Source organism: Trichosurus vulpecula, chromosome 3 (assembly GCF_011100635.1).
Source record: "Trichosurus vulpecula isolate mTriVul1 chromosome 3, mTriVul1.pri, whole genome shotgun sequence".
Taxonomy (NCBI): Eukaryota; Metazoa; Chordata; class Mammalia; order Diprotodontia; family Phalangeridae; genus Trichosurus; species Trichosurus vulpecula.
The window spans coordinates 23,976,549-23,998,626 of NC_050575.1; the positions used below are offsets into that span (position 1 = coordinate 23,976,549).

General features: G+C 43.2%; 1 protein-coding gene across 6 annotated transcripts in view; it reads left to right on the top strand.

Moving 5' to 3' along the window:
- Positions 1–22,078, top strand: part of P4HA2 (prolyl 4-hydroxylase subunit alpha 2) — a 62,293-nt gene that overhangs the window by 36,353 nt on the left and 3,862 nt on the right. For 2 of the 6 annotated variants that reach the window (XM_036752398.1, XM_036752399.1), the window contains exons 5-12: positions 6,298–6,435; positions 6,694–6,933; positions 8,313–8,509; positions 10,114–10,290; positions 16,268–16,338; positions 17,744–17,843; positions 18,558–18,611; positions 19,848–19,913. In XM_036752398.1, the coding sequence (XP_036608293.1) occupies positions 6,298–6,435; positions 6,694–6,933; positions 8,313–8,509; positions 10,114–10,290; positions 16,268–16,338; positions 17,744–17,843; positions 18,558–18,611; positions 19,848–19,913 (1,043 nt within the window). Of the gene's footprint in view, positions 1–6,297; positions 6,436–6,693; positions 6,934–8,312; positions 8,510–10,113; positions 10,291–16,267; positions 16,339–17,743; positions 17,844–18,557; positions 18,612–19,737; positions 19,798–19,847; positions 19,914–22,078 lie in introns of all 6 variants that reach the window. The other 4 variants (XM_036752403.1, XM_036752400.1, XM_036752402.1 and 1 more) reach the window with 4 other exon arrangements.

Below are 22,078 nucleotides of genomic sequence, written 5' to 3' on the forward strand. Positions count from 1 at the left end.
GTCTCATGTTAGTTATTTCTGTTGTTTTCCTTTGAGGTGGTCTATTAAATTGTCCCTGGTTGTATTTTCCCCCCACTATTTTCTCCTGATGTATCTTTATATATTTTTCATTATATTTGAATTTATTTTAAACTTAAATACAAAATAAGAAAAGAAAAAAATTACTATGTACACAAAAGAACATAAGAGAGAATTCAGTATAAAGCAATAAATTTCTACTTTAAGAAAACCTATATAATAAATCCACATATTATTTTCAAAGCTGCCTGTCTTTGCTTCTTTATGTTTTCTTTTGTCCTCTGCTGTGCATTTTTTCCTTTATTATTTTTCCCCCATCATCCCTAAAGGATGGTATTACATGAATAGATTAATTAAGTAAAATTGCCATTTTAAAAATGATATTAACTTAACCTACCCATGAACAATAAATATTACTTCAATTATTTAGATCTAACTTTATTTGTACAAAAGGTGTTTTGTGTTTATATAATTCCTGTGTCTGTTTTGGCAGCTATCCTGATATATTTTCAAAGCATCTTTTAATTCTAGAGCTAGTACTTCCTAGATTTTAAAATTTCTACAAATTGCTTTCTTTGCTCTTATGACTTTTTGAAGTGTTAAGTGGTGCTTAAAATCTTCACATATAATTTATCCATTTGAGAATATCACTTGGGATATCTCATTACTTTATTTTCATATCTACATCATTTCTGGTACTTTCACTATTTTTTCTTTTTTTTTATTCTTTATTTATTTTTCCATTTTCAACATTCACTTCCACAAGATTTTGAGTTCCAAATTTTCTCCTCATCTCTCCTCTCCCCCCCACCCCAAGATGGCATGCATTTTGATTACCCCTTCCCCCAGTCTGCCCTCCCCTCCTGTCTATCACCACTCCCCCTTCTCTTATCCCCTTCCCCTTCTATTTTCATGTGGGGCAAGATAGATTTCTATATCCCATTGCCTATATATCTTATTTCCCAGTTGCATGTAAAAACAATTTTTAACATTCGTTTTTAAAACTTTGAATTGCACATTCTCTCTGTTCTTCTCTCCCTACCCACCCTCCTTGAGAAGGCAAATAATTTGATATAAGTTATACATGTGTAGCCATGCAAAACACTTACATAATAGTCATGTTGTGAAAGACTATATTTCTCTCCATCCTATCCCACCTCCATTTATCCTATTCTCTATTTTGACCCTGAAATGTTTGCTTCTGATTACCCCCTCCCCCAATCTGTCCCCCTTCTATGAACCCCCCTTCTCTTATTCCCTTCTCCCTTACTTTTCTGTAGGGTAAGCTAGATTTCTACACCCAATTGAGTGTGTATGTTATTCCCTCCTTAAACTAAATCCAACAAGAGTAAGATTCATTCATTTCTTCTCACCTTCCCCCTCTTCCCCTCTACTGTAAAAGCTTTTTCTTGCCTCTTTTAAGTGAGATAATATACCCCATTCTACCTCTCCCTTTTTCCCTCTCCCAGTAATCCTCTCTCACCCCTTAATTTAATTTGTTTTAGATATTATCCCTTCATATTCAACTCATCCTGTGCTTTCTGTCTATATGTGTATATATATATGTATATATATATATATATGTATATATTCCTTCCAACTACCCTAATACTGAGAAAGGTCCCATGAGTTAACAATATCATCTTTTCATGTAGGGATTTAAACAGTTCAACTTTAATAAGACCCTTATGGTTTCTCTTTCCTGTTTACCTTTTCATGCTTCTCTTGAGTCTTGTATTTGAAAGTCAATTTTTCTATTCAGCTCTGTTCTTTTCATCAAGAATGCTTGAAAGTCCTCTATTTCATTCAAGGTCCATTTTTCCCCTGAAGTATTATACTCAGTTTTTCTGGCTAGGTGATTCTTGGTTTTAATCCTAGCTCCTTTGACCTCTAGAATGTCATATTCCAAGCCCTCCAATCCCTTAATGTAGGAGCTGCTAAATCTTGTATTATCGTGATTGTGTTTCCGTAATAATTGAATTTGTTTCTTTCTGGCTGCTTGCAATATTTTCTCCTTGACCTGGGAACTCTGGAATTTGGCAACAATATTTCTAGGAGTTTTTCTTTTGGGATTTCTTTCAGGAGGTGATTGGTGGACTCCCTCAATTTCTGTTTTACCCTCTGGCTCCAGAACATCAGGGAAGTTTTCCTTGATGATTTCTTGAAAGATGCTATCCAGGTTCTTTTTTTTTTATCATGACTTTCAGGAAATCCAATAATTTTAAAATTATCTCTCCTAGATCTATTTTCCTTGTTAGTTTTTTTCCAGTGAGATATTTCACATTGTCTTCTATTTTTAATTCTTTTGGTTTTGTTTTTTAATTTATTGATTTCTCATAAAGTCATTTGCTTCCATTTTCTCCATTCTAATTTTAAGGATTATTTTCCTCAGTGAGCTTTTGGACCTTCTTTTCTATTTGGCCAATTCTGCTTTTTAAGGCATTCTTCTTCTCATTTGCTTTTTGGACTTCTTTTGCCATTTGGGTTTTTCATGATTTTCTTGCATCCCTCTCATTTCTCTTCCCCGTTTTTCCTCTACTTCTCTTACTTGGTTTCCAAAATCCTTTTTGAGCTCTTTCATGGCCTGAGACCAATTCATATTTTTCTTGGGGGCTTTTGATGTAGGAGCTTTGACTTTGTTGTCTTTTTCTGGTTGTATGTTTTGATCTTCCTTGTCACCAAAATGAGATTCTCTAGTCTGAATTTTTTCCCATTGTTTTGTCATTTTCTCAGCCAATTACTTGACTATTTAACTTTTTGTTAAGGTAGGGCTCTGCTTCCAGTGTGAAGGGTATAATGTCCCAAGCTTCAAGGATTTTGAGCAGCTATTTTCAGAGATATTTTTAGGGACTTGTAAATTTTCACTTCTTCCAAAGTAGTATAATTGAAGGAGAGGTGTTTACTCCTCTCTTGGCCTGTGCTCTGGTCTGCAAGTCACCACAAGCATTCTTTTCTGCTTTGGAACTGTGAGGAGGATTCTCTCTCTACAGTGGGTATAAGCTCTGCCCTGCTAGTGCTCCTTCTTGCCCCAGGACTGCCACCCAGGACTGTGACCCAGATCCACGCATGAGCAAAGCAAGAGAATGCTGCCTCAGTGCTAGCAAAGAGATCCCTACAATCCCTCTCTGATCAGCCCCATGATCACCCCACCACCTGTGGGCTGAGAGCTCTGGAAGCAGTTACAACCTACACTGTGGTGGCCACCCCAGGGCTGGGACTGGACCGCACTCCTCTCTCACCCAGGTCCAATAGACTTTTCATAATGACCTTTTTTTTAAAAATATTTATTTTTATTTTTAGTTTACAACAGACGGTTGTAATTTTGAGTTCCAGATTTTCTCCCCTCCTCCCCCCTCCCTCCCCAAGACGGCATGGAATCTCATATAACTACCATGAATAACTTCGAATTGAATTAATTTATACACTAGTCAAGTTGCAGAGAAGAATTATGACCAATGGAATGAGTCATGAGAAAGAAGAAACAGAACCAAAACAAAAAAAAAACCAACCCAAAAACAAAAGAGAAGAGAAAAAGGCGCGCATGAAGTGTGCCTCAATCTGCATTCAAACTTCATAGTTCTTTCTCTGGATGTAGATAGCATTTTCCATCGTGAGTCCTTTGGAGTTGTGCCTGCACCTTGTGTTGCTGAGAAGAGCAAAGTCTGATAGGGTTGGTCTGATATGGAATCCATATATCTGTGGTTGTGTACAGTGTTCTCCTGGCTCTGCTCCGCTCACTCAGCATTATGTCATGTAGGTTTTTCCAGGTTGTTATGAAGTCCGTATCATCCCCATTTCTTATGGCACAATTGTATTCCATTACCTTCATATACCACAGCTTGTTCAGCCATTCCCCAATTGATGGGCATCCCTTTGATTTCCAATTCTTGGCTACCACAAAAAGAGCCGCTATAAATATCCTTGTACATATGGGTCCTTTTCCCGCTTGTGTGATTTCTTTGGGATACAACCCTAGAAGTGGTATTGCTGGGTCAAAGGGTATGAACATTCCTGTGGCCCTTTGGGCATAGTTCCAAATTACTCTCCAAAATGGCTGGATCATCTCACAACTCCACCAGCAATGTAACAATGTTCCAATTTTCCCACATCCTCTCCAGCATTTATCATTTTCCTGTTTTGTTATTTTAACCAATCTGACAGGAGAGATATGGTATCTAAGAGTTGTTTTGATTTGCATATCCCTAATCAGTAGTGATTTAGAGCATTTTTTCATATGCCTATAGATAGCTTTAATTTCTTCCTCTGAAAACTGCCTGTTCATATCCTTTGACCATTTCTCAATTGGGGAATGGCTTGTATTCCTATATATTTGGCTCAGGTCCCTGTATATTTTAGAAATGAAGCCTTTATCAGAGATACCAGTTGTAAAGATTTTTTTCCCAATTTTCTGCTTCCCTCCTAATTTTTGTTGCATTGGCTTTTTTTGTACAAAAACATTTCAATTTAACATAATCAAAATTATCCATTTTGCATTTTGTAATGCTCTCTATCTCTTTTTGGGTCATGAATTCTTTTCTTTTCCATAAATCTGATAAATAAACTATTCCTTGCTCTCCCAAGTTACTTATAGTATCAGCCTTTACTCCTAAATCATGAACCCATTTTGACTTTATTTTGGTATATGGTGTAAGATATTGGTCTATGCCCAGTTTCTGTCCTACCATTTTCCAATTTTCCCAACAGTTTTTGTGAAATAGTGAATTATTAGCCCAGAAGCTGGCCTCTTTGGGTTTATCAAAGAGTAGATTGCTATAGTTGTTGACTTCTCCATCTTGTATTCCTATCCTATTCCACTGATCCACACCTCTGTTTCTTAGCCAGTACTAGGTAGTTTTGATGACTGCTGCTCTGTAGTACAGTTTAATATCTGGTATGGTTAGGCCACCTTCTCTAGCATTTCTTTTCATTAATACCCTAGATATTCTAGACCTCTTGTTTTTCCAGATGAATTTTGTTATAATTTTGTCCAGCTACGTAAAATAATTTTTTGGTAGTTTGATTGGTATGGCACTGAATAGATAGATTAATTTAGGTAAAATTGACATTTTTATTATATTAGCTCGGCCTAACCATGAGCAACTGATATTTTTCCATTTATTCAGATCTGACTTTATTCGTGTGAAAAGTGTTTCATAGTTATGTTCATATAGGCCCTGGGTTTGTCTTGTCAAATAGACTCCCAAATATTTTATAGTGTCTGCAGTAACTTTGAATGGAATTTCTCTTTCTATCTCTTGCTGTTGGGCTTTGTCAGTCATACTGACCTTCTAAGTTGTCTTTGGTGTCTGGAAACTGCCACAGCTACCAGTGATTCAATCCCCTGAATCTTGCTCCGGGTTTGCTGAGGCCCATCTTCACGGGTGTGGCCCATGCTGGACTGTGCTCTTCTCTCAGCCTGGTGCAACAGACCTTTCCTGTCAGCCTTCCAGGGTGCCTTGGTCTAGAAATTTGTTTCACTCTATCATTTTGTGGGTTCTGCTGCTCTAGAATTTCTTTAGAGTCATTTTTTTTACCGGTATTTTGACAGGTTTGGGGGAGACCTCTGGTGAGTCCTCACTTTTACTATGCCATTTTGGCTCTGCCCCCTGGTACTTTCACTATTTCAGCTGCTTGCTCAGTCAGGTTTTTTTTTTTAAAATTGTATCACTATTCTTTTTTGTTTTGTTTTGCTTTTTATTTTGGTAAGTTTTTAATATCTTGTGTGGACTTTTTAGTTAATTTTCTTTCTTTGGTATTAGTATTATTTTTTAAAGATTACACGAATAGCTTGGCTTCCTTAGAATCAATCACAAATTATGCCATCTTGCAAGGCTAGCCCCTTCCTTCTACTCTTCTCTTCATCACCTCTTATTTCATCTACCTTCTTAATAATGTTATTCCTCAAACCTTAAGATCCTTAGCCTCCTTCTTTTCCCTCTTTATTCTCTTTTAGTGATCTCATCCAATCGTACAGTTTAACTTATCACTTCCATGCAAATGACTAACAAATCTATGTATCTAGCTCTGATAAAGCATTATATACTAAGGAATAAATGAGCTATAAGGTCCATAAATATTTTAGAAAATCCTTGCAGGGGGAATGTACTGTGGTTAATCAAAAAAAAAACTTCCCAAAGGAGGTAGAAATTGATGTGGGAGGGAAAGACTTTATATATGCAAAAGTCACCATCTTTGATTGCCTCAGTCATCTCCTCTATCTATGCAAAAATTGGTTGCTGATTTGTTACCTTTCTCTCTTCTCCCCTCCTTTATGGGAAGGTTTTATTGCCAATCTTACCATGCAGCGCCAGTTCTTCCCCACAGAAGAGGATGAGACAGGGGCAGCCAAGGCACTAATGCGCCTTCAGGACACATACAAACTGGATCCTGAAACTATTTCCAAGGGAGACTTGCCAGGTAATGGTTCTGAATTCCTGTGTTTAACATTTCTTTGAAAAAACAGCTTTTCAGGGTCCTTCCTACTCTTGATTCACTACTCTTTCTCCAGTACTGGTGAGGGTCCATTAACTGGTAAAGCTGTAGGGTCTTTCTACAGTACCTAGAAGGAAGTAGGCACTTTTGCCATGGAACCACTCTTGGTATGTTGACTCCTGGGCATTGGGAATGATACCTTCCTTCTGTGGTCAGGTGTTCATTGCTCTTCTTGCCCTCCAGGGACCAAGTACCGTTCCACACTGAGTGCAGATGACAGCTTTGGCATGGGTAAGACAGCCTACAATGATGGGGACTATTACCACACGGTCCTGTGGATGCAGCAGGCGCTGAAGCAGCATGATGATGGTGAGGAGGCCACCACTTCCAAAGCTGAAATCTTAGACTACCTCAGCTATGCCGTCTTTCAGCTTGGGGACCTTCACCGGGCTGTGGAACTCACTCGTCGCCTGATTTCTCTCGGTAATTTGCTGTGGTGTGTTCTCAGAGACTGGGGAGAGGTGGCTGGGCCACCCATATGGTTGCTTCCCATAGCATACGATGGAGACTGGGCAGAGCACAGAGTCAGATGAGACATTGCTGTGCAGTTTGTACTAACCTCACAACACCAGCAAAAGATGGTCTCTTAATCCAGTGACATGTTGACTCTATACCTAATGGTATGTCGGCCTCTGACCCTGGCTACAGACTGATGTCCTAAACCCCAGCACAGTCCTACCCTTTAATCCCAGTCAAAGACGGAGTCCTAATTCCAGCCATAGCTATTATTTAGTTGCCTACCTTGTAGTCAGAAAAAAGTACATGATGTGGTACATCATTGTTAGTGGAGGCATACTGGCAAGGGTGGCAGGGCCCCTTTTTCATGGGACAATTGCAATTTAAACAGGAATTTATTAGATGTCTGCTTTGAGCCCAGGCACTGACGTAGACCCTGAGGGTACAGGAGCTCACATTATATTGGCATGATACCGAGGCCACGGAGGAGGAGGAGGAGGAAGTGGAGGAGGAAGAGGAGGAGGAGGAGGAGGAGGAAGAGGAGGAGGAGTCGTTGTTTGTCTTTTGTTCTCAAAGAGGATCGATGACATCAGGAGGGTGATGTCTTAACTTGCAAGTGAATTGGATTTAAGTGAGGAAGGGCTGTGCAAAGTCATCAGACTTACTCTCTCCTCCAGAGTCACTAGTGTCCAATGGCAAGACATAGGTCAAGACTACTGGCAATGCCCTGGGTGCAGGGGATGGGCCTTGGCCTTCTTCAGTCACTGAGTGAGCCTGGGAGGTACAGCAAGAGAGTTGATGCTGTTTCATAGGGATGCTCCCAAAGGGAATCTGGCTAAGTCTCTAAGTCTCTCTCTGTGTTCCTTTCACTCTGCTCTGTCCTGATGAGGGCTGCACTCTTGATGACACAATAATAATAACTCAATCTCTAGCACTTTGAGGCTTGCAAAGGGAGTTGGCCTCTCTCCGCAGAGAGGTTTGGGAGCTGAGGGGTAGAGGCCAGTTATGAAGCAGCTGACTCTTCCGTCACTATTCTGAGTTACTGTCTTTTCATTGTCCACTGCCCTACAGGGGAGAAGCCTTGGGTGCAGAGGGAGCTCAGTCAGCCCTCCTGGTGCTAACATGGGCAGCAGCTGCTACTGTTCAAGCACGGGACTTCTGCATTTGGGTTTGGCAGGACTTGGGTCATTTTCTAGCCTGAGTTGTTTATTCCCTGACTGTGACAAAAATATTGGGGAAACCAGACCCCAGAGAGTTGGAAAGTTCCTGCGAAAGGAGTTTCTCCAAATGGCCCCACAGGTCATCTGTGGTTTCCTTGTCCTTTTAAATTTCTGTCTTTCTTCTAGACCCTAGTCATGAAAGAGCCGGAGGCAATCTGCGGTACTTTGAAACGCTGTTAGAGAAAGAAAGGCTTGGAAAGAGGTTAAATAAGACATCTGAGGCTGAACCAGCAACACGTGGAGGCATCTATGACAGGCCTCCAGACTACCTGCCTGAGAGAGATGTGTACGAGGCCCTCTGTCGAGGGGAAGGCGTTAAGCTGGTGAGACCAAATTATAGGATCTAGGGAGTTGGGAGCCGGAAGGGACCTTGGGAACAATGCCCTTATTTTACAGGGGAGGAATCTAAGGCCTAGAGAGGTTAAGTGACTTGCCCTTGGTTACACAACTAGGGAGCTAGAACTAAAATCCAGATTTTTAAATTCGTAGTTGGATATTTTTCCCTCTCACTACCATCATACAACCCATCATACAATAGGTGTGTGGCTGTTCTGAGACTTGTTTTTTTTTATAAGGGACCACAAAATCCTCGTCCTAGGGATAGATATAACATGTGGACTGAGAGTCTTAATATGGAAACCAGAAACTCACCAGTTTGGTAATGTCTCTTTGAATTTTGTTTTGAAAGCTTCTGGGAGGAAGAAGCCAGAGAAGTTAGCTCACCCTGGGACGAAGTGCCCTTTGATAGTGGCCTTTTGTCTCTCTCTATAAATGATAAGTGTAGATAATCCCTATTCCCTTGGGCATTTTTCTATCACCTTTTTTATAATGAATGAGCTTGCAAATAGGCATATAGTATGAACCAGCCATCAGTTTTGGATGTGGCTATCCTCCTGCGAGGAAGTCCATCATTATTTAAACTGATGCAATTAGAATTAGATTTTGTCCATAGGATCATAGATTTAAAGCCAGAAGGGACCTGAGAAGTCATCTAGTCCACATAAATAAGGAAACAGACCTAGGAAGATTTTTAAGTTTATACAAGGAGTAAGTGGGATTTGAACCAGTCTTCTGACTTTGGCAGCTAGGTGGTGCAATGGATAAAGTACTGGGCCTGGAGTCAAGAAGACTCATCTTCCTGAGTTCAAATCTGGCCTCAGACTAGCCCCTGGACAAGTGACTAAACCCTGTTTGCCTCAGTTTCCCCCTCTGTAAAATGAGCTGGAGAAGAAAATGACGAACTACTCCAGTATCTTTTCCAAGAAAACCCCAGATTGGGGCATGAAGAGTTGGATATGACTGAAACAACTGATTAACTTCTGACTCCGAATTCAGTGCTCTTCCTTTGTGTCACTGTTTCTGTTGTGTCCACATACTTTCTTTGACTCATCTCTAAGGCTGCTTTACTTCCTGAGGCTGTAACATAACTGGAATGGTATATTTAGAAAAAGAAACTCCTTTATGTTATAACCAGTGAACAGTTCAATTGCCTGTTTTTGAAAATAATTGCCCTAAAACTTATATACTCAGTCATTTTGAGATATTCCCCTGTAGTCACTAGCCTGGTTATGAGAGAAAATTACTCTGAGTTAAAAACAGGTGAAATATTAAAAATTACATTAACATTTTGCAATCACGCCCAGTTAAGGATAGCTGAGGTGATCATTTAAGGCTTCACAGAGCCCTTGAGATCTGTCCCCTGGAGATGCTGTACTCTGAGAAGCCAGACTTGCATAAATCCATAGCCCTTTCTATCTGGTATACCCATTAGTCTTTTTGTGTTGTAACCGAATGGTGTGGCTTCATTGGCACAGCTTGGAGGGGGAGGGCATTTCAGTCTTTTAGAGCAGAGGCTCAGCCATGGGAGGGTCCATTGGCTGACCAAAGCTCACTCACCATGGTGCTTGTTTCTCTGTGCCCCTCACAGACACCCCGGAGACAGAAGAGACTTTTCTGTAGGTACCACGATGGCAACAGAGCACCCCAGCTTGTGATTGCTCCCTTTAAGGAGGAGGACGAGTGGGACAGCCCACACATTGTAAGATACTATGATGTCCTATCCAATGAGGAGATTGAGAAGATCAAGGAAATCGCTAAGCCTAAAGTAGGTGCCTCTGTCTCTCCCTCATTTCTCCTTTTTGTTCCCAAAGTCTTTCCTCATGATACTATTAGTACTTCCGTGTTGGGAAAAATTAACTTCTAAGGTAACTCAGCAAAAAAATTTTTAAAAATGTATTTTAAAAAAGTAAATGTTTTATGAAAAACTTGAGAGGCAGCAGGGGTGTAGTGAATAGAGAACTGGCCTCAGTCCTTGCTGTGACACCTACATGCTGGATGACCATAGAGAAATCACTTAACTTCTCAGTGCCCTAGGCAACTCCCTAAGCCTACAAGACGCAGAGGCTGATTTGCATGAGTACATGGTGTTTTCTCACTGAGAATTCTCTCTGATCAATTAAATTATAGGTTCAAAGAAAGAGAGAAAAAACATCAGTTCAACCAAGTTTGCATTAATTAATTGCATTTAAATTAATTTATTTAAATGAAACCCACGTTCTTAGCAGAGGATGAGAGACCAGATTTTCCTCTCCATCCCATAGGTCAACAATTTGCTTTCCAGAGCAACCTAGAGATTTAAAAAAAGTGCCCATTTGTACTGGAGGCAGTCTGTTTGATCTGGAGGATTGGACGCTGGTCCCAAGCTGAGCCTTGGGAAGGTGTTTTAGAACAGACACACTTGGCATGAATTACATCTATTTATGTGGTCGAGACACAGTCACTGCCAGGGTATTGTGCCAAGAGGGCCCAGCGGGATATTCCTGTGAATAGATGATGGTCTGCAGGAGTCAGACAGTAGCAAGCTCAGTCACTTGGTCCTTCTGCAACCCACGACCTTTGTAAACAGCTCCTGGAAAGGAGAGCAAGTGAATGCATGTCTCTGGGGATGGGAGTTATATTTGGATAGTTGGATAGTCCCTTCAGCAAGTTTTGTTTGAGTGTTAGCCAGAAAACTGTTCCCCATCTGCTAAAAGAATCACACCCTGGTGAACCTGGATACATGCCCCACTACCATCTCACAAATATATGAAATTCAGTCTAGGACCTGTGTGAAGTAAGCATGGACAGAAATTCAAAAGGTTGGTTTGTTTTATGGGGTGTTTCCTCTCAGGCCAAGGGATGAACTGGTGGCACAAATAAACTATTTTTAACACCCATTGAGATGTCCTTAACACTCTCGCTTTTCCTTTCATGAGGTTTGTTTTGGGAATTAGCAGTGAGTTTCTGAGGTCTCTTCCAGCTCAAACATCCTGTGTTTTGTCATTTGTACCCAGCTTCACGCTGTGTGATAGTATGGCCTCTTAGAGGTCAAGTTTCCTGATTCTGCTAGAAACATTCTGATATTCATATTTTGTGTGTGTGTGTGTGTGTGTGTGTGTGTGTGTGTGTGTGTGAGAGAGAGAGAGAGAGAGAGAGAGAGAGAGAGAGACAGAGACAGAGAGAGACAGAGGGACAGAGAGAGAGAGACAGATTTCATTGGTGTAAGGACCCACTCAGCATTTTATCGTTTTAGAAGATTGCCCGGGACACGGAGAGGTTAAGCAGTAGCTAACACTTACATGGTTCTGTATTACGCGCCAGACACTGTTCTAAGCGCTCTACAGATACTACCTCATTTGAACCTCACAACAGCCCAGGCAGGCAAGTGCTATTGTTATCCCCGTTTAACAGTTGGGGAAACTGAGGCAGAAGGAAGTTTAGTAACTTGCCCATGGTTACTTAGCTAGCGAATGTCCGAGGCCGGATTTGAACTCTGATCTTCCTGACTCCAGGCTAGGTGCTTCTATGCCCTTAGGCACTTAATTGCCACAGCCTAGTTAAGTGACTTGCCTAAGGTCACTAGTGTGTGTCAGGAGCAGGACTTAAATTAGATTCTTCCTGACTCTGGGGGAAACAACAAACCAACAACTATACAAATAAGCCACAAACAGGATAAAATTGGGAATGAGCCGCAGAGGGAAGGCGTTGGAATTAAGAGAAGCCGGGAAAGGCTTCCTATGGAAGGTGTCATTTCAGCTGGAATTTAAAGGAAACCAGGAGGCAGAGATGAGGAGGGAGAGCATTTCAGGCACGGGGGACAGCCAGGGAAAATGCCTGAGTGGGCAGATGGAGCGACCTTTTGGAGGGGTAGCAAGGAGAATTGAATATTGTTGGGTTGAAGAGTGTGTGTGTGTGTGTGTGTGTGTGTGGGTGTGTGGGTGTGTGTGCGTGCGTGCGTGTGTGTGTGTGTGTGTGTGGGTGTGGGTGTGTGTGTGGGGGGGGGGGGGGGGGGTGGGTGGTGGGGGTATGAGGGGGAGTTCAAGTTATAAAGACCTTTGAACACTAATCAGAGGATTTTGTATTTAATCTTGGGGGTAATAGGTAGCCACTGGGGATTATTGAGAAGGTAGAAAGCACCGATCACTTTGACAGTTGAGTGGAGGATAGATTAGAGTGGGAAGAGCTTGAGGCAGACGGACCCACCGGTAGGCTATTGTCCAGGTGATCAAGGTGATCAAGGCCTGCACCGGGGTGGCGGCATCATCGGAGGAGATGAGGGGGAGTATATGAGAGATGTTACAAAGTTCTACTCAGCAGGATGTGGCAGATGATTGCACGGAGGTGGGGGGGAGTGGTGAGAGAGAGACACCTTGGTCGTGAACCTGGTTTCATAGGGGGTTTCTTTTAGACCAAAGAGTGAGTTGGTGGTAGTTAACAATCTGTTTTTAACACCCACGGGGGATGTTCTTGACAATCTTACTTTTCCCATATTGTGTTTAATTTTTGGAACGAGCGGCACATTTCTGAGGTCTTTTCTACCTACTGTGCTTTAGTCATCTGTGCCCAGTTTCATGCTGGGTGATGGTGTGGCTGTTGCTATGTGAGATCATAAATATGAAACTGGAGAAACCTTATAGATTGTGTACACCAAACCCGTCCTTTCGCTGAGAGCACTGAGCCCCACGGAGTGACTTGTCCAAGGTCACACAGACAGTGTTACGGAATGTAACTTGAACCTGGGGCCTCAGAACTCCAGAGCTAGTGTTCTTTCTACCATGCCAAGGCTTTCCTACTAATGCCGAAAGCTATGCCTGGTAGTAATTTACCCTCTGGAAGTCCTTTACTCTCCCTGCTTCCGGTGCTTGAGTGCTAAGAATGTTATTGCTTGTTTAGTGAGCCAAGAGTCTTTGAATTACTCTGAACCAATTGACTTTCCACCCCGAGGCTACAGATGCATAGCCTCCTCTGAAAGGAGGTTGGTTGATGTACTCTAAGCTTGCTAAACTGGTAGGGAGGGTGGGTGTTGAAGTTGCATTGGTAACACAGCCTAGCCCTGGAAAGAGCCCCAGCAGGGCTGGGCAGGGCAATGCCTCCTCGCATTACCTTTCTGGGTTTCGCATCATGTCTAGGGGGTCAGAGACATTTGGTCGGAACCGGGAAGAGACTAGAAAGTTAAAGGGGTGTAAGGAAGGGGATGGTGGCAGTCAAGGCACCACCATTTTACAAGCACCAAGCAGTTGTAAAGGCTGCTCAGTGACCTTGAAGGGGAGTTAGGAAGTTAAGAGAAGCATTATTTTCTTTTCCCATACAAGCCTTGTGACCAAGGTAGGTCACACAAGGTTACAGGAAGGGCAGTAGGGGAGTGGAATATGTTATATTGGTATGAAGAAAAATCCGGAGCTGTAAATGCCTTTGGCCACTGTCTTAAATAGATTAACAGTAAGCCAGAAGCCCACCATGGTCTCAAGGAGTCTTCCCCATATCTGGGGAAGTGGGGGCTGGCCCTATGTGTCTGTATCTAAACCAGGAATGAGTGAAAGGTAAGACTGTGCTGTCCAGGTGGTGACAGCTAGGAAGTGACCTTATTTGTCTACTTGAACTGTGTTTCTCATGATTCTGCATTTGAGCTTGTGAAAATTCATACATACAGCCAGGGAAGCTATGTTTTGTTTTTCTCCCTTCTGTGATGCAACTGCATCCCAACTGGGAGACCATCTGTTGTTATCAGTGCTATCTGTTGGCTGATGATTGAGGTTGAAGTTGTTCCTTCCCTGGTTATCCAGGCATCTGTGGAGGTTCCAGGCCACATGGGGTTGGTACAAGATTTGAGGCAAATCACTCTCCATTCATCTTCATCCCTTTTTTTGCCTTGGTTTTTCCTTCTTCTCTAATTCCTAGATGAAGTTAAGGATGAATCTTGTTACTTACAGCTTTTCTGTTTCCATTGGGCTACCATGGAAACGCGTGGTTTAATTTTCGTGAAAGAATCCAGGTTTGTTCCTTACAAATAGCCATTCTTTTTACATGGACGTGAGTCATATTCCTAATTCTGGAGAAAGCATTCTGTTCTCTGTCCTCTGCCTGTCAGAATGGGGTGGAGGAGACTCAGGATCCAGCTGGCATCGGGGGATAGGGAGGTGCAGTGCCTGAGTAAGGCGATGACTATAGATTAACTTGGATGTAAGAAGAGAAAATTTTGCAAATGGAAAAAATAAGCCTGTTCTAGGGGTCAGAGAAGGGCTTTTGGGCCCATTGACAGTAACTTTTGGAATGGAGAGAAACTCAGGCTGCTGGCTTTGTTTGAGTCAGCACTGTGAAAAGCTGTCTTACAGAGGGCAGATGAGGGAGGAGATGGGGGTTGGGAGGCATGGGTGGAGTTGAACCCGCAGAGTGAGCTTGTGGAAAGAAGGAACCAGCCACATGGGCCACCTCCTTCCCTCCCTCTTGAAGACTCAGTCCCAAAGTGACAAAGCAGTGGGTTTGTTTGTTTTTTTTGATGTCCTGTGTGAGGGGGTAGTGCTGAGGTGCCAGCAGGTGGGTGACACCTTGGGCATTCAGGGAAGAGTCAGTAATGGGAAGTTCTGTGTCCCTTTAGGGCATATTGGCAAGCCTCAGAGGGCTATGGTTCTGGGTGATTGGGCTGGTCTTCTCTTCTTTCTAGTACTGGCCACGCTTAGCTCCACTCGGGGAAGATGCCAAAGGACTCATCTTGCCCCCCAGTCAAGCAGGAGCTGGGATGGTATCTGAGCATCACTACTACAGGGTCCTCTGAGTCCTCTGTCCTCCTTTGCATCACAGCCCTTATGGGTATAGGATAAGATGTTCTGTGCTCTGATCCCTCCTCAGTTTCCTGTGTCCTTCCCTCTATTCCATACTCCCTTGTCTGGGGTGGTGATGAGATGGGATATCAGACATCCTTTCAGGTAAGGAAAGATTGCCTCACTTAGATAGAAAGGAGGGCTTGGACTGTCTTGCTTTTATTTTTGTATTCCTAGAACTTAGCACGGTGCCTGGCACATATTAAACACTTAATAAATGCTTTTTCGTTCATTTATTCATTCACTCTGTAACTAGGAATATACGTAGGAACCCTCTTATGGAAATAGGCTGGTGCATCCTCCTTGTGGTTAGTGCGCAGCAGACATCTAAATTCTGTCCTCTGTCTCTGCCTCTGGTCCCACTGGGTGTGTGGTGGTATTGTGTGTGCTTGACTGGGACATGTGGCATGTCTCATGGCTCCTTCTCTAAGTTGTTCTTGAGCCTACCTGCTGCTCTCTGAACTTAACATGCCGTCTTCTGTCCCCGTGTCTTTGAATGCTGAGAATGCTCATTGTCACCGCCACCTCTTGGGATCCCTACTTCCTTCAAGCTTCAGCTCATTTCCCAAATGTCTGCTCCTCCCCCTCCAAAATAAGTGTATTTATTTTGTATATACCTTGTATTTACTTATCTATGAACTTATATCTTATGAAGGGAGGGACTTTTTTACTTTTGCATTTTTACAAAAATTCCTAATACTGTGCATAAACATGGTGCCTGGCACATGGGGTGTGTTTAACAAGTGTTGATTGAGTTGGGTGCTTCATGACACTTAGAAGCTGGAACAGCTCAGGAGAAGGACTTCTTGGCCTACTTCACTGTGAAAATCAGCCACATGGTACCCTCTCTGCTTTGTTGCATCATAGTTCAACCCAGTTTGGGAGGGGGCTGGTGATTAGGAAAAAGAGGAAAAACTCTTGATCATCTGGTCCTACTCCCCACAGCTGGCAAGAGCCACAGTCCGTGACCCAAAGACAGGTGTCCTCACCGTGGCCAACTACAGGGTTTCCAAAAGGTAAGGAGGGTGCTACCCTGCTCTATGGGCTCCCAATCCTAAACTTGGCCCTGGGGCATCCTGATGGTTGACTTAGTTTGCCTTGTCACTATCCAGTTATACCCCTTTCCTATTTTCCTCTGCCCCTGGTGTAACCTTCTGTGTGAGTCCTGGCTTACAAGCCAGCCAACCCATGTGATACAGAGTCTGTGTGCAAGTGTGCGTGCGTGTGTGTGTGTGTGTGTGTGTGTGTGTGTGTGTGTGTGTTTGTACTTGTGCAGTGGGTTGTAAAGAGGCAAGGCTGTGTAATGAAAAGAATGCAGAATTCAAACCCTGTCTCCCCTGCTTGGCATTGAAAGCCCTTTACAGTCTCACTCTGGTCTACCTTTCAAGCCTCATTTCACATCATTCCCCATTTTACATTTTAGCTAAACTGACTTCCTCACTGTTCCCCAAACTCAGAATCCCATCTCCTACCTCCATGTCTTTGTACAGATGGTTCCAAATGCCTGGATTGTATTCTTCTCCCTTCCCCCTTACATTCATCAGCTTTCACCAGGATTCAGCCTAAGTGCTCTCTTATCTTCTGGTAGAATTCTAAAACAGAGGTCTGTGAACTTTTCTAAAAAGTATAAACATAAAGAATATACATATGTATCAGTATAATTGTTTTGTTTCCTTTGCATTTCTATTTTTCTATTTCATAATCCTTTGCATTTCATTTTAGACATTTAAATGCATCGAATCCATCCATGGGCTTTGCCAGACTCTGCCGTAAGGCTCCATGACACCAAAAAAAGGCAAAAACCTGCCCTAGTTGTTGGTACTCTCTCTTCAAATTATCTGAAATTTACTTATGTGTATAAATATTATACCCCATATTGGAATATAATCTTTTTGAAGGCATGGATCATTTTTTGTTTTTGACTTTGTAACTGCAGTTTTTTCACATTGGTAGGCACTTAATAAATACTTGCTGAATTTAATCAAGTTGAACATTTACTCTCTTTGCAACCCTTAAGCGAGTTGCCCGACCTCTGAGCCTCAGTTTCCTCATCTCTTTCTCTAAATTCTATGACCCTAGGTTATTGTTGGTGGTGTATTTGTGTGTTCCTACATAGGGTGTGAAGTGTGTTTGTGTACCAGTTGTGGGGCGGGTCTGGTTGGTGTTTCCCATGAAGCCCCAGGTGCACTGAAAGTGTCCTGACCAGGTTATAGTGGCTGGCCATTTTGACATGCTGGGCTTGTGGTAGGAGAACTCCCTGGTCATCCAGTGCCAATATCCTGACTCCTTACCTTTCTTTTTCCATTTTCCACTTGAACCAGCAATGCTTTCCCCTTCCCCCTTTTTCCTAAGCTGGGCTATTCCCATGTATCCCCGAGCACCCCTCCATGTTCCTCTCCTCTGTCTGTTCCCCATGCTTAGCTCATGGTTAGAGGAAGATGATGATCCCGTGATTGCCCAAGTGAACAGAAGAATGCAATACATCACAGGATTGTCTGTGAAGACGGCTGAGTTGCTACAGGTAGGGGCCCTGGCTGGGGAGGGTAGGCAAGAGAATCTCTGGAGAGCCTAGGGTGGGGTCTTCAAGGGAACTAGGGGCGAATTCTCTCTCTAGAGATGTTAAGGAATGTGGAAAAATGAGGGATGAGGAATCCCAATCAATAAATCTTCATTAAGTTCCTGCTACGTGCCAGGTACTGCTGAGAATACAAAGACAAAAACGGAACAGTTCCTACCTTCAAGAAGCTTACAGTCTGTTGGGGGAAATAACGTGTACACGTATTCTGAAATAAAAAGAAATTAAGCAAAATAAAGACGAGTTCTTTTCAGTAGGAGTGGGACTGGGGAAAGTTCTCATGGAGTTAGCTGGACTCACTGGGGTGAGTGAAGTATCTTGCGAACTGTATGTAACTGTAGAGGGCTGTGGCTTTTGAATCCCCTTAACCCAAGGAGCCATGATGTACCTCTGTCAGAATGAAAATATCTGGTTTAAGTAGATGTGATATTGGGTGGAGTTCCATATAGAACCACCAAAGCAGCATTTCCAGCCTGGCCAGGTCTTGGGTTTTCCATTAGTTCCTGTTGGTCAGCCTCTTCTCACTTCCCAAACCAAACTGAACCTTGTTTTCACAAAGCCTGAGGACCTAACGGAAGCACTGGTCCCTGGTGGAGGACTCATTCTGCTATCCCTTTGGGCGTTGTTTGCTTAATCACATCCATGCCACTTCCTCCACAGGTTGCTAATTATGGAATGGGAGGACAGTACGAGCCACATTTTGACTTCTCCAGGGTAAGCCCCAGAACTTTGTACTAGGCTGGTAGGTCCCAGTGCCTGCCAGATGCTAGCTCCCCAGGGGTCAGAGAATCTTGGCTAGAGGAGGGCTATGGGTAATGGGTCCCCCAGTTTCCCAGGGGCTTGGGCTTTGTACTATAGCTAAGCAAGGGTACAACACAAAGCTTGGAATTTCTTAGAAATAGGACTATCTCTGAGTCACACTGAGTGTAAATGAGACCACAATAAGTGAGACTCTGAGTGTCTAGACTCAAAATGTAGATTCTCAGATTCTAGATACTCAAGGAACCTCAAAGATAAAGCCCTCTTAATCATAAGAGAAATTTGTCTCCATATTCCTTTCTCCACTGACAGGATATATTTCTCCTGCCTTTCTTCCCTTCCTCTGCCCCCTGCCCATCACTCGTGTTTGGGATTAATTCCTGAGCCTTTCTCAGACAATATCTCCAACCTCCACTGGTTCTGTCAGCCTGTCAGGCTGCTCCTTTCCCTTTGCCTATACATATGTACATACATTTATATATGTGTGTATGCTTGTATGTGCATATATATATATGTGTGTGTACACACAAATACACACATATATTTGGTAACCACCCTGTCGAGGCTTATTCCTGGCCCTAGATTTCAATCTCAGTCATAAATAAACATCTAGACAGGTTTTTCCTTCCATCTCAGTGAAGCCCAGTGTCCTGTAGATTCCCAGATACATCCGGGGCTTCTTCTTCCCTGCCCCTAGACACTTACCAAGTGTCCTTCACCTCATCTGTCCTTCCCCTGCCCCATCTAGAAAAGCTAGTGGTATCTCTTGGTGTAGACTATGGTGCACAGCTGATCCTGGTGGTCATGTCCTGGACTTGTGATGACCCCAAAGTCCTTCCCTTTGGGTGGACTGTCCTGTGCTATCTTTGTTCCTAGGGTTGCAGTGTGGGTTCTCTGTGTTTCCCTGCTCCTGGTTCTAGGGCATCCCCTGCCAATCAGACCTGCAGGCCTCTGTGCCCACTGGGTTGTTGGCCCTAAAGATCTCCACTATACCTTGTTGTGTCCACTCCCTGCCCCCCTTCCCCTTGTGTGATGGGCGGGACTGATCACTCACTCAGGTGGAAGTTGTTGTTTGTTACAGCGGCCTTTTGACAGCGGCCTGAAAACGGAGGGGAATAGGTTAGCGACATTTCTAAACTATGTAAGTACTGGGCCTTGGCCCTCCTCTTCACTCTTACTTAATTTTTATAGAAAGGTGAGCCAGATGCTTTCAAGCGTTTAGGGACGGGGAATCGTGTGGCCACGTTCTTAAACTACGTGAGTATGACGTGTGCACGAAGCCAGCACCACAGTGACCACAGCCCGAGACCTCGCCCTCCTCCCAGCTCCTACCCCCACCCCAGGGCTGGCACACAGTACAGTCAGTTTTCAGTTATCCAGAGCCTGCTTTGCTCCCTTCCCCCTGCTTTGCAGCAGACTCCTTCCCCATTCATAGCTGTCCAGAGCAGAAGAGATGGGGACAGAATAAAGATGCACAAATGAAGGACAGTCACTTCTGGATTTCCCACGTATGGATCATCCAGACACTTCTATAAACCCAGGCTGACTTCCCCAGCAGGCTTTGAGAAACCTCCTCCACAGGATCCAAGGAGGAGAAGTCATTTTACAGATGGGGAAACTGAGGGAAAATGACTTACTCAGGGTAGTAAGCAGCAGAATCAGGTATTGAATCAGGCTCTTGGACCCCAAATTTAGTAATAATAACCATCATAAATAATCGCTAACATTTAAATAGCATTTTAACATTTGCAAAATGCTTTACATATTTCATTTGATGCTCGCGATAGCACTTTGAGATAGGTGTTATCCTCATTTTACAGAGGAGGAAACTGAGGCTGGGGGAGGTTAAATTGCTTGTCCAGTGTCCCATAGCTAGTAAGTATCTGAGGTGAGGTTTGAACCCTTGGAAATTTTCCCTACTCCTAAGTCTAGTACCCTGTCCTCGATGTCACCTAGAGGCCTCCTGGGTGCCCATCAAATACCAAATGATTCAAATATTGGCCTAGAAAAGTAGAACAAGAAGGTTAGGTCTGCTGCACCCCATTCCAGAGCCAAGGAGAGTGATGCACCATGAGCCTGCTCTCCAAAAATGCTGAGACTGGGGAGCTGGCAGTAACTGCACTGGATTATCTGGGAGCATCCCTTGTTATGTATTTGGGGACTGGGGAGGAGTGGAAATGCAATTTGCGATACCTGTGGATTTCACGTGTCACTGCCCTCCTGATGGCTTCCCTGTAATCCCCAAATGCTATGGATAACTGAGAGCTGGCTGCAGCTGAGGATGGTGATGCCCAGCCTTAGCTTCTGTTCCCATCCACGGGGCACTCCTCAAGGATTGGCACTCCAGGCTCTTTCTATATGATCTCACATATATATATGTATCAGGCCTTGAAAAACCAGGAGCCATGGTGGAAGGAGGCTTCTGGCTGGGCATAGAAAGGAATAACCTGTAGATGAATTGCTTTTAACCCCAATCTGCTTCCTACATTTTCTCTCCAAGGGACAGGGAATGCCCATTACCTTATTCCTCTGGGCTGCTTCTCACATTTTTGCTGTTACTGGAGGCCTGAGGGGAAGGGCCCCAGTTTGCAATGATGACTCACTTTACCTTCTAACCCAGGGGACTTTTTTACTTTATGTTCATGGGTGAGACAAGCCTTATCTTGTTTCAGGGAGAGTAAAGAGATTTCTCCCTCTGGGAAAAGAGTTTGGGGGTAAAAAAAAATGTTTCTTTGCTAAAGCTTGACTTTTGTATCCAAGATTTATTACCATAATCTGATGAATGTTCAGCTTTCAAGCCATTTTTGGGTCTAGTTTCGATTCAGTTAAGGTTTAAAAGCATAGCCATCCAGAGCTCCAGATGTGTAACAGCTGCTTGCTCCTTTCTCAGGCCTTTTGGACTGGGTGTGCAGAGGCCCACACTGTAGAGCTAAGTCCTACTAATGAGTTTTATTTGGAATGACTTTCCTCTTTACAGGAGGCGAAGAGAGTGCCAGTGTTAGGGCTCATAGGCCTGTCCCGGGGGCCTAAATATTTGCTGTTCATTCTTTTCTCTGAACTTGAAGAGGAGACTCTTTTCTGGGTCTCCTCCCTACACTGGGACAGTAAGAAATGGATAGACTGGCAAGATAGCGTGTTATGTGTTTTTGACAAACTGATCTAATACCAAAAATCTAAAAAAAAAAATGGAATTACAAGCCAGATAAATAAAATGAAAGCTGACTCCATAGTTGTTTTCAGCCTGACTTATATTTTCCTGGTAATCGAGGTCCAATTTTGGAACAGAATGAAATATTCATAGGTCATTCAACTGTTAACTTCTGTGTGTGTGTGTGTGTGTGTGTGTGTGTGTGTGTGTGTGCATATGTGTGTTTAATGTTTTATAGAGAATCTTTTCCTTTGCATAAAGGCAGGCACTCTCA